The 12,990-nt window shown below is 36.6% G+C and overlaps 1 protein-coding gene across 2 annotated transcripts in view; it reads right to left on the bottom strand.

Moving 5' to 3' along the window:
• Positions 1–1,814: 1,814 nt before the first annotated feature.
• Positions 1,815–12,990, bottom strand: part of adamts3 (ADAM metallopeptidase with thrombospondin type 1 motif, 3) — a 77,819-nt gene continuing 66,643 nt past the window's right edge. For both annotated transcript variants that reach the window (XM_053228944.1, XM_026931516.3), the window contains exons 20-22: positions 9,133–9,340; positions 7,498–7,615; positions 1,815–4,139 (exon numbers count right to left, since the gene is read on the bottom strand). In XM_053228944.1, coding sequence (XP_053084919.1) covers positions 3,679–4,139; positions 7,498–7,615; positions 9,133–9,340 — 787 coding nt within the window. In that variant the 3' untranslated portion in view covers positions 1,815–3,678. The remainder of the gene's footprint in view (positions 4,140–7,497; positions 7,616–9,132; positions 9,341–12,990) is intronic.

Raw genomic sequence — 12,990 nt, 5'->3', positions numbered from 1 at the left:
CAAAGTCTACCATCAAGATACGCCTTCATGAATGTAAATACAGACCGTTTACCTCAAGATGCAAATCAGTGGTAACACTCAAAAACAGAAAGGCCAGATTAGACTTTGCTAACATATAAAAAAAAAACTTGACCAGTTCTGATGCAAGATTAACTTGTACCAGAATGATGGGAAGCCAAGAGTATGGCGAAAGAAAGGAAGGGCTCACGAACCAAAGCATACCACATCATCTGTCAAACATGGTGGAGGCAATGTTATGGTATGGGCATGTATGGCTGTCAATGGAACTGGGTCACTGGTTTTTATTGCAGATGTGACTGCTGGCAGAAGTAGCAGGATGAATTCTGAAATGTATAGAGCTATACATTCTGCTCAGATTCAAATCCAATCCTGCAAAACTGATAGGATGGTGCTTCACAGTACAGATGGATAATGACCCAAAACAGACCATGAAAGCAACCCAAGCACCTGAACTCAACCCAATTGAGCATGGTTTTCAATTAGTGAAGACAAAACTGAAAGCAGAAACCCCCACAAACAAACAGCAACTGAAGGCAGCTGCAGACTGTAGTATAGGCCTGGGAAAGCATCTCAAGGGAGGAAACTCAGCAGCTGGTGATGTCCATGGGTTCCAGACTTCAGGCAGTCATTGACTGCAAAGTTGACTTACTTTTGAGCCTGTGAAAATGGAGGGACTATGTAAACAATGTGTGTAATTCCTAAACAGTTCATGCAATATTTTCTTTAAACCCTCTGAATTAAAGCTGAAAGTCTACACTTCAATCACATCTTGATTGCTTCATTTGAAATCCATTGTAGTGGTGTACAGAGGCAAAATTACAAAATTGACTGTAGATCTGGAGTATTTGTTCAATGAAGAGTGGAATAAAATTTCCAAATCAAGACATGCTAAAAAAAGACTACTTTTGCTATTACAATCAAAAAGTGTTTTAATTAAGTATAAGTTAAGGGTTGTGCACAGAACCAGGCTATTTTTGTATAAGTTTCTTTCTATTTCTTTTTTTCCCTACAACATTTCTATTTGTTTTTCACTTGATTGTTTTTTTGGTTGCTATATCACATTAAAGGTGGAAAAGATCTGACATGATTTATCTTGGTTTTATTATTTTATATCACAAAACCTGCAATTTTAACAGGTGCGTGTAGACTTTTTATATCCAATGTAGATCAATTTTAAGAAGTCATTACATCTTAATGTGCCACCCATGTGCTGCTGCTGATTTGCATTGGAAATGCAATTACATGGTACTTTTATGAAAAGCTGTTGTGAGTCACAACTAATAATTTGAATGCTGTTGGTAAAATTAATAGGCACAGGAGTTCAGGCAGATAAGTAAAGGATTTTCTGATGAGACTTTACGACTAAGTGTGATAAATACCTTGATTATCTCTATTCTCTTATCTCTATTTTCTTCACCCCAAAAGTTAATGGCTAAAAATATTACCATCAAAGGACAATTCATAAAATTTTTAGAGACCGAGACAAATTGCCTTAGTGCTCTAGGACTGCAAAATAAAATATGAAATATTCAGAGAAGACCCTTCTTCATATATACTGTATTGTATGTAGGAACTGAAAGTAAGGAACATTTATAAATAGTGACAGTAATGGAGGATTTCCACAGCTGTGTTATCTGTGATTTCATTTTTCAATGCAGACTTGTCCAGCCCTCAACCTCTGCTACGAACGGATATCCTTCTTCCCATCTGTCAGCCTTGCAGGGTTTGTGCTGTAAAATAAAAACACGCTACACACTGGAACTGAAGCGATAGTAACAGGTGACAGCAACTGATGAATATTTACTATGTTCTTTATTGCTATGTGCTCCCCATTACAACAAACAGCATCAGTAGTGTACACTTCCATTAAAACTAAAAAAATAAGTACAAATAAACAGATGATGGCAAGCTGTAAGAAACTGACATGCTAGTCAGAGCATTAATTAATACTTACATGCAAAGGCAGGACTGGGGATATATATATAGATCTTTTTCATATACAGCGGATCTGTTTGAGGCTCAGGGATTGTCAATAAAAATCTACTAATACAAAACTACTTGGGCTTTGAAAAAAAAAAAAGCTTTGCATAGCATTAGCAGCAAAGTTGTCAAAGGCAGCAATTCAATGGCATCACATTGAAAATATTTTAAAAATAAGTTTCAAGAATGTTACAATAGGTTTTTTTCTATAAAACTCATATCTACAACACCAACATTTAACATGTTTGTCTTTGTTTAGATTAAACCTTTTCATGAATCAAATCCACTAACTGACTGTAAGAACAGATTCGTCTGGAAATTTAGTTAACTACATAGAAGCAGCTGACAGTTTTGTTGGGCTATTACACTAAACACTATTCTAAAACAGCTGGACTAGAGCTTTCTCCTCATTCTTTTTTTTTTTGGTATGGTGCTAAAATTTTGATGCTACTTGGAGAAATTCAGCAAAACTTGACTCAATATGCAAATGACTGACAAATTTTTGGCTCTAACCTGGTTGTGAAATAAGAGATGCTGGACATAAAAAACAGACAAGGAAGTCAATAAATACTCTAAAGTTCTTAATTCTATATACAACAGCTATACAGTAGCACACAGGCAAGCATGTGTGAATGGATTTTATATGTTTGCACTCCAATGACACGTACTCTGGAGTTCCTTGCTATTGCAGTCAGATGCATTGTGGTTGAGACATTACCCTTGTTTAAAAATAAACATCTTTCTCTTGAAATTGCAGGCAAAAGCACACCACCTCACACAATGTGCTTTTCACAAAAAGATGTGTGTTAATTCTACCTCGGTGCCCTCAAAATATAGCCTTTCATACCCTATACGCTGAGCTGGCACGAGATAGACTCCTACGCTGTGGCCCCACTGGGTTTTGACATATAAATATGTCTCTACATTTAGCTCTCTTGCTGGTGAAATACATGTTTAGCTTCAGAATAGAATACAGTACAAGTTCAAAAGAAGGAAATTCCAGAAAATGGTTAAGACAGCTTTGATATTAATCACTGATGTGCTTACACACAAAAGAAATATGATTAAATAAATTCCTTGATAGGTTTGGCAAGTAATGGCTTTATACTGGATGAGCTGTTTTGACAGGAAATAACTGAAAATAGTGACAGATCTTCAGTTGCTGTCATTTTACCCATATACTTAAATCTTACATTAAAAATTTGCACCATGTTTTAGTAAAAAATAATACTGACTATTAAACATAGAGTATTTACAAGAACATTCATAAATATTTTTTCAATAAACAAACCATTTGTGCTTGATTCTGAAATTCTACAAAACTAGAAGCATTTCTGATCACTGGTGTCTCTAATAGCATGAGCTAAATGTGCAAAACCTTAGAGGTTGCTGAAAAGGGACATCTGACTAACTTTGAAACATCTTTGGTGCCTCATCAAAAAAACAAAAAACAAAAAACAAAAAACAGATATTGTGTAAATGTCCAGTATGATTCTGAATAACCACTTGGGGGCATGACCTACAAACCAAAAAGTGAACCAGCACTTTACTTCCCTAAACCTCTTATAGGAATGATTTGAATGAAGACAAAGAATAAAGCTATTTATATCTACAAAAAGTCCAGGAATGTAAAAAAAAAAAAAAAAAAAAAAAAAAAAAAAGGTGTAAAATTTGCCTTCATCTTTCCACCTTGGAAATGTCTAGGAGACTATCCGTGTGCTGTGATGTAGCGCTAGCGAGGTTGTCGTTGTGCTGCTTGTAAACTGTCATGATGGGCAGATTTCTAGTGCTGGGTTTAGTGGCCTGCACCAGACGTTTTGGAGTTTTGCTCTCAGTGTTCGGTTTGAGAGCTGTACGGGTGGAGGTTTGCTTGGCCGAGCCACTGGGTTGGTTGGGTGTTTGAAGGGGGTGGTTAACAGTTTGATTGACTGAGGCTGAGAGTGTCTCGAGTAACTGTGAGGCTGAGCCAAATCGCACCTCCTCCTCGACCTCAGCCGCTTCAGCCAGGAGAGAAGAGAGAGTGCCGCTGCGTTGACTGCATGATTCGCAGCACAGTTTACTGTAGCCTGGGATGGAACAGTAGCGAGCAAGGACCTCCATCTGGCAGAATATGGACTTGTCTCCTCTGCAAGGCTCATCTGTGACAGAAATACATTATTCAGGTTGTTTACAATATACTCAATTTTTTATTTGAAATTTTGAGTAATATGCTTTAATTGTGTGTACATTCATAACGATTCACATCAAGAGACAAATGTGTTTAATGACCTGGAATCTCCCTGTCATTACTGTTAAATGTATTAATCCATTTTTATGTGTATGTCTTAAAGAGAAAGTAGGGTTAGAAACATACTCATCGCTGGCTGAGACTTTCTTGTACAGATGAAAAGTAGCAATATGATTAGGGTCATTTTGTTTGCATCAGGGAGCAGTGTTTTATAAGAGTGCTACTTGAAAAAGACTGGCCATTCTGCTGAGATTGAACTGCAACAGCAGTAAAGCAAACAGAAATGGAATGACTTACAGTGCCATGAAAAAGTATTTGTCCCTTCTGAATTCGTCTATTTTTGCATATTTGTCACACTAAATGGTTTCAGGTCATCATACAAAATGTAATACAAGATATGGATAACATGAGGAAACAAAAAAAAAATGCAGTTTTTAAATGATATCATTTTTTGAAGGAAAAAGATTATGCATCATCTATATTACTGATGTGAAAAAGTAACTGCGCCTAAACTTAACTGGTTGTGCAACATTTAGCAGCAACAACTGCAACCAAATTCTTCCGAAAACTGGAGGTCCTCCATCACTGTGGAGGAATTCTGGCCCACTCTTCTTGGCAGAATTGCTTTAATTCAGCCACAATGAAGGGATTTCAAGCATTAACGGTTCCTTTAAGGTCCTGCCACAGCATCTCAACAGGGACCAAATCAGAACTTTGACTAGGCCACTCCAAAACCTTAATTTTGTTTCTTTGAGCCATTCAGAAGTAGACTTGATCTTGTGCTTCATATTTAGATTAGATTAGACTCAACTTTATTGTCATTGTGCAGAGTACAAGTACAGATCCAGTGAAATGCAGTTAGCATCCAACCAGAAGTGCAAATAGCAATATGTCATATCATATATGTATATATGTATGTGTGTGTGTATGGAATATACACATGTGCAAGGTGTGAATATGATGTATATTGTTGTCTAGCTGCATAAAACCAACTGCACTTGATCTTCGCATCACGGACTGGTGACCACACATTTTCCTTCAGGATCTTCTGGTAGTGGGCAGAATTCATTCTTCTGTCAATTATGAGGCTCTGAAGCAGCAAAGCATCCCCACACCATCACACTACCTCCACAATGTTTGACTTTTGGCATGCTGTTATTGTGGAATGCTGCGTTAGCTTTATGCCAGATGTAACAATGTCTTCCAAAAGTTACAATGTAACTTTTAGAAATTTATCTTCCAAAAATTTCCAAATTCAACTCATCGGTCCACAGAACATTATCCCAAAAGCCTTGGAGGACATCAAGGTGTTTTTTTTTTTTTTTTTTTTTTTTAATCAAATGTGAGATGAGCCCTTGGTATTTGGCATCATCAGGAATGCTGGCCTTATCTGAGGCAAGCGAGGCCTGCAGTTCCTTAAGTGTTCATGTGGGTTCTTTTGTGACTTCCCAGATGAGTTGTCGATGTATTCTTGGAGAAATTCTGGTGGGCCAGCCACTTTTGGAAAGATTCACCGCTAATCCAAGTTTTCCCCATTTGGCAGTAATGGCTCTAACTGTGGTTGGCTAGAGTCCCAGAGCCTTAGAAATGGTTTTGTATCCCTTTAATGACTTATATATTTCAATAACTTTCTTTCTCATCTCTTTCAGAATTTCTTTTGATCACGCTACCATGTGCTGTTGAGACCTATTTTAGCCTACTTTACATTGCAGGAAAGCTTCTATTTAAGTGATGTTTAGATTCAACAGGCTGGCAGTAATCAAGCCTGTGTGTCTAGTCTAATTAGACCCAATTATCAATTAAATTTGGTTAGTAATTGACTGAGTAACTAAGGAGGAAATTACTTTTTCATACAGAGCATTGGATAACTTTTTTCCCTTCAATAACTCAAATCCTTATTTAAAAACTGTATATTGTCTTTACACAAGATGTCTTTGTCTTATATTAAATTTTTAAGATCTGAAACAACTGAGTGTGACAAATATGCAAAAATGAAAATCAGGAAGGGGGCAAAAAAACTTTTGCTAAATACTGTAACACTGTTGGCGACTGAGAGATAATTGCATTTATGTATGGAGATATAACAATCCATTTCTGAATTATTTTACAATCATCTTTCCAGTTTCTTACCAGTGATAACTGCAGGTTAGCATGTCTCAGAACATATGTTTTTCCTCATGCTCTGAGGAAATTCCAATGCCTTTACATTTTTACAGACTCAATTCTGCATTCCCTTCACCAATTAGCTCTCATGTAAATGAAATGCAACACAACGAATTTTGCATTGAAGGAAATGCATAACATATAGTTAGAAGAGTAAAATTTTATATTAAGGAACAGGAGCTGCAAAGTGCACCACAAAATGTATAATAAAAACTGACTATAATTAATTCATACAATTACTTTTCAAGTTTAGAGATCCTTGTCTTGTATTGTTTTTTCCACAATTGCAAAACTGTTGGTAAAGTGAAGAAAATTTGCAGTGAGGGCTTGCTCCTGTGATTAAAGGTATAAGCTCAAGTGCAGGACTATTTATAATCAGATGTGACAGCACAATAATTGTAATAAAGGCTCCCCAGAGTGCAGACATGTTAAATGGTCTCTGTGCATGAGAAAATATGCATCCTTCCACTTCACACCTAGCTCTGCAGAGTAAAAAGAAGTAAAAAGGCTATTCTAAAGCAATCCTCTTTAACCTTGAAAACATGTTCCCTTGTGGCACAACACTGCTACCAGTCTGGCAGGGTGAAGGCTGCATTGCTTTTGTTGTAAATGAAAAATTGATAGCATATTATTATATTTTTATTTATACCACACTGTTCCAGTTTTGTATTATTTAACTCTTCACTAATGGAAGTTAGTGAATGTTGTTGAAACTCCTAGTATAAATAAACTTTCAGCTAAAATTTGGGCTAAACTTTGGAATAAACATTCCTTTCCAACTGTGAGTTGTAGACTGAATTCGAAAATCACCTGTCTATTTTATTAGTACGTAAACGATAGATGTTTAGTGTCATAATCGACTTCTGTAACCACTTTACCAGGGTCAGAAAATACAAACTTATACTGTATTAAATAGCAATCTTTAGAAAATGTATTTGTTTTTATTTCTATTTATTGTTTTTATAGTATGTTCTACTTTTTAATTATTTGTATGCACTTGAGTATACTGTATATATCCTTCCATTCATCCTTCTATCCATACATTTATCCATTCACCCTGCACCTCTATCTCTTCCATTGTTATTGATATGTAGTAGTTGGCTTACCATTGCAAGGACCTGGGCGGCATGGCCTCTGTGACTCCGGTTTCTCACCGGCACATTGATCGCCGATGCGGCATGTGACCTGGCGGTGTGCCACTCCCTCGCCACAGGTCACTGAGCACTGGCAGAAAGAATTACAATCACAATCAGAAACTTGATTCATTTATATGTAATATCCAACAAATTTTACTTGGTATAGGCATTCATATAAATTCTGCAATTTAATCTTAAATATATAGATGTGCGTTTTGGGTGGTGTCGACAGATACAGTGGATTTGCACAGTTGCCAATACAGGGTGTGCAGATAATTGCCACCATGTAACTGCTCTCAGAAGAGAGATGTTGAAAAGATGCTGGAAGGTTGAAAAGGTTTGTAAGAGTACATGTGCTGGTGGAAAGAAATTGCACAGGGAATGGTTAGTTCGCAGGGTTGATGGGATAAAGTGCTGAAAGGAGAAATAGTCTCTCTCTCACCCTAGAAGCGTACAAGTCAATGAGGGGTAAAAGCTGGCAGCCAATTCTTTTTTCAGTCCAGAATTGAATGTCACACAGAACAGATGCCCTAATGTCCTCAAAACAAAATAACTGGCTAGTAGTGGTACACTGTTGAGCAAGATGCTCCCTGGCATACACATTAATCCTTTAATTGTGGCCAAAATCAAAATGAGAAAATGAGCACTCGCTGAGCTGAAACAAAAAGTGTTCTTCTGGCATCTCTTTAAGGCTTGACGATTCGGCTGTAGAAATGAGGACTGGATTCAAGATATATTATATGAATCAAAAAGCCAGCAGGTGACTTTTAAGGTTTTCTTGCATCTAAATGCAAATAGATTCCTTAGTCAGAAAACTATCCATTGTAAAGACAAGATATAACTCTCCATTGCCTGGGAGTTACAAATTGAAATATCACAGCTGTCTAAAATGATTTTTCCATTTGTAAATATTTGCAAATATCAGTGTTATTCATATTCAATACAGGCAGCAAAGAAAAGTAAATAACATTTGATCAAGTTTAACATAAAGCTAAGCAGAAAATAAATGTTCACAGAAAGGATTTTTCTCTCTATGGAATTACATGAAAGCATATCAGCAGTCTAATCGTTATTAAGGGCCCTTTCTAAACATGCCACACTGATTTAATGCTTTTTGAGCATTAAATAGTTAGAAGAAGTAGTTGACCAGGCTAGCTTATTCAAAATCCTTATTTTACCACAAAGGCAACCAAATACGTCCCGTTTGTAAATTGTATTCAAACACCCATGCACATTTAACGGAAATGTTCATAAATTCTTTCTTAAGTGTAAGAATATATATATTTACTAGACCTTATATATTTACTAGACCAAACTAGATCTTATATATTTACTAGACCAAACTACTTGCCCTAAGTAGCAAATGAAAGCCAATAACTGTGTGTCTTGGCTTTCAGCTTGTTAACATAACTGAAATCCATGTACCCAAGCAGGTTACTATATCTTAGCTGAAATCACCAACACAAAATAAAGAACTGTGTGTGCTAAACTCTAAAGGGCAAGACCTGTAATGAACTCACATCACACAGGCGTAGCTTCATAAAATGTTGGAGGAAATTGGTAAATATTGAAATGACATATTTTTGTGTAGATAAAAAGGCAGACCTCAGACCAGGCTCCAATCCTCCAGTGGGCAGGGCAGGGCACTCTGTTGCAGGGATGTCTGGTCTCGGGTTTCTCTCCGCTGCAATACTTGCTGTGGATGGAGCGATTTGTGCCCTCATGCAGGAACTGAACACAGCGCACAGTGCGGATCTGGTAACCCAGGTTTCCGCATGTCTTGGTGCAGTGCTCCCATTCCTCAGTTATCCACCTTTGAAAAATGAGCACAACAGTGGAGTTTGTAATGGCATGTTGGCATTTATTAACAATTAATTTTCTACCGATTTTCTTCTGATTATTTTATAAACTATTCTAGCAACAGGTTCCCCAGCAAGATGCAGCCATAGTCCAGTGAAGATTACCAGGCACCTTATTTATAATGATGCTCATCAGATGAGAATTCAAAATATAAAATGTTCCACAATCATTCCTACCTGTGGCCTGTTTATTAATCACAAAAATCTTAAAAGCTTAAAATCATGCGCCTTGAACAAACTTTAAATTCATGTAGGGTACTACCTCGATTGCACTTGAATGGAGGGCACATGTAATGTAATGCTAAATTTAATACTTTTCAAAGATTTTTTGATGCCAGTTTAAATGTATTTTAAGACCACATTTGCAGTGATGATATTCCAATACATACAAACTCCTATAATGGTCATCCACATACCTATAAAAAGCCTCATAACTTTTCATTCAACTGCACTAGTCATGCTTATCCACAGAAAACTGCAGGGGATGAGGACAGCCATATCACTGATGGAGACAGACTATACTTTTATAGACTATATTCCAGAAATTGATGTAATGACTTTCGGATCGGCCAACTGTCATAATTAGAGGTTAATTGAGAGGGTACCTTAATTTAAGGGGTTATCTTAGGGGCCAGTGCCTTTTTGCCCTTGATACATTTGGAAAATCCAAACAACTCAGCCAAGACCTCAGAAAAAAGTAGACCTCACAAATCCGGTTCCTCATTAGGAGAAATTTCTGAATGTACCACTGAATGTACCACACTGAATGTGCCACAAGCATCTGTGCAAGCAATTGTATGCAAATATAAAAATCGTAGGACCACACAGATAATGCATCAATCAGGAAAGACACACAAATGACTCCCAGGGAAGAATTAAATTTTGGTCTGAAAGGTCCAACTGACCAACTGACCCCCAGGACAACAACAAAGGAACTGAACAAAGGAGTTGAAGGCATCAGGTACATCCACCGTTAAGTGGGTCCTACATCTCCATAGCCTGAAAGGCTGTCGTGCAAGGCAGAACCCCTGACTGGCATAAAAACACCAAACTTTTTTTTTTTATGAAGTTTTCAGGTGATCACCAGGATGAAGACCTGAAGGCCTTTTGGAGGAAAAAACATTAACTGCTGGCCATAATGATCAGCGCTATGTATGGAGGAAAACAATGTGAGGATTTAATTTGAAGAACACCATCCCAACTGTGAAGCATGGAGGTGGCAGCATCATGTTGTGGGGGTGTTTTGGTGAAAAAGGGACTGGTGCACTTTAGAAAATAGATGGCATCATGAGGTAGGAGGATTATCCAGAAATACTGAAGCAACATCTCAAGACATCAGCCAGAAAGTTAAAACTTGGTTCCAACTTGATTTTCCAGAAGGACAATGATCCTAAGCATAGCTCCAAAGATGTAACAAAATGGCTTAAAGACAACAAAGTATTGGAGTAGCCATCACACAGCATTGACCTAAATCCTAGAGAACATTTGCAGACTGAATGAGCAAGGAGGTCCACAAACCTGACTGATTTACACCAGTTCTGTGAGGAGGAATGGGCAAGGTATTCTGGCAAAGTATTATGAGAAGCTTGAGGAAGCCTCAAGTGTTTGATTCAAGTTAAGCAATCAACAGACAAGAGAACCAAATACTAACTTATAAGTAAACCTCGACCGACTGAAAATCTGATAGTATATGTGTATGAAATCAACTCTAATACTCTTTAATTTTGACCCATATATTCTCTACTTTTGTCTTCTTATATATCTGAGAATGTGGCATACTCACATTGCAGTTTTGTTTTGTTTACTGATTGATTGATTGATTGCAGTATTTTAGGAGCACTGTACCACTTCTATAATCCAAGTCCATTGGACATATGTTTCTTCTGACTGCAAATTGGTATTCTATGCAAAGGCAAAAAAAATCTGGTAGGTTTCGATTCACTTGGCCATCTATTGACTTTAATCTTCCCTGAAGGGGTTAACTAATCTCATTTATCTCAAACCTGGAATTTCACCCCGAATCTCACAACAGGGATTTAACTCTGAATTGATTGCTAAGCAGTACTTTTAAAGGTAATTATGATCATATCCAATAAAGGTAGAGGTAGCTTTATTGGATATGATCATAATTACCTTTGAAAGTACCCCGAATCCCGTGGGATAGCCTCCAGGTTCCCCATGACCCGGTGTAAAATAAGCGGTACAGAAAATGGATGGATGGATGGATGGAAGGGACTGTTTACAGCTTCCTCCTCAATTATCTACTGCAGATTTGTTAATGATAGTAAGGCAGTGTTATATAAGATTACAGTAAGCTGAAGTAGATTCATTTTAAGCAAGATTCTGTGAAAAAAATTAAATACCTGGTAAAGAGCTTTATGGTATTTATAAAAACCCAGGGCCAGTGATTTTAATGACTTCATGGCATCTGGATGATATGAAGTTGCATTGTACATGAAAAACAGGAGCCATGAAAAAATAGCAGAGCAAACCAAACGTATGGACTCACAAATGGTTTTGTAGGGATAACATAAATGCTTTGGTGTTATGACATGACACCAAGAAAGTAATCTCCAAACTTTTAGAAACAATTATTCTATATTTTATTTTAATTAATGCTATATAGAAAATGGCCTTTTTGTCTCAAAGCCATTTCTGAGAAAAAGAAATACCTCTGTGAATTACATTATACTGCTGATTATTTCTATAGTACACATGTACATATACTGTATACATTATATATTTTTAAAAAATCTTGATATATATGGAAAGCCTAGAAGCAAAATTAAAAAAAAAAAGATCCTGTTTCTGTGAATGCACAGAAAAGAGCATCTTTAAAAAGTGAGATGTATCAGAATTTGTCTCCACTGACTGATGGGTGGAAAATCCTTCCATCTTTTTATCAGCAAACAGTGAGCTTTCCCATTCAAGTAAGACATTATGTGATATTTTTTATTAACTTGGACAGAGCTGACAAACACATTTGTGATCCTTCAAGGAACTGAAAAACTGCATCATACTGCAAGTTCCAGCAGAAAAGAAGTGCTATTGAATGACAGATAAAAGACATAATCTTTGACAGAAAAAGGGAGATTTGTGCAGCATGTTAGTTTGAGGCAATGTTGTGTTTGGCTTCATAAAACCGTATGCAGTAGTAAAATGCTGGACAGTTTCCCTATTTTTTTAATAAAAGATTTCTAAATATGATTTATATTAGCCCTTGCTTATATACCTGGTCATTTCCCTTTGTTCTTTCAGTTACACTTTTAAGGGTTTAGCAAAAGATACTTAATAATTTGTGGGTTCAAAATTCTTTCATTTTGAGTACATGTTGGAATATACTATAAAATGTGTTCAAAAAGTAATAATTAAAAAAATAATAATCAGTTATTAAAATTTAATCTTTAAAATTTAATAGCTCAAGGATGTTTCCACATTCTCTAAAATAAATGCAAAGCATGGTGGAAGGAATAAGAAATCAAACCACCGTACTGTCAAAGCCAAATTAGAGACTGGATTTCATATACCTTCCAAAGTGTCCATTGTCACCAAGAGCATTGTACTGAGGTAAGTGAGTGAAGAAAACAGCAAGGACTTCAGTCAT

This window comes from Pangasianodon hypophthalmus, chromosome 24 (genome assembly GCF_027358585.1).
Source record: "Pangasianodon hypophthalmus isolate fPanHyp1 chromosome 24, fPanHyp1.pri, whole genome shotgun sequence".
Lineage (NCBI taxonomy): Eukaryota > Metazoa > Chordata > Actinopteri > Siluriformes > Pangasiidae > Pangasianodon > Pangasianodon hypophthalmus.
Note: the sequence above shows the minus strand (reverse complement) of the source record. Positions and strands in the feature narration are given on the sequence as shown.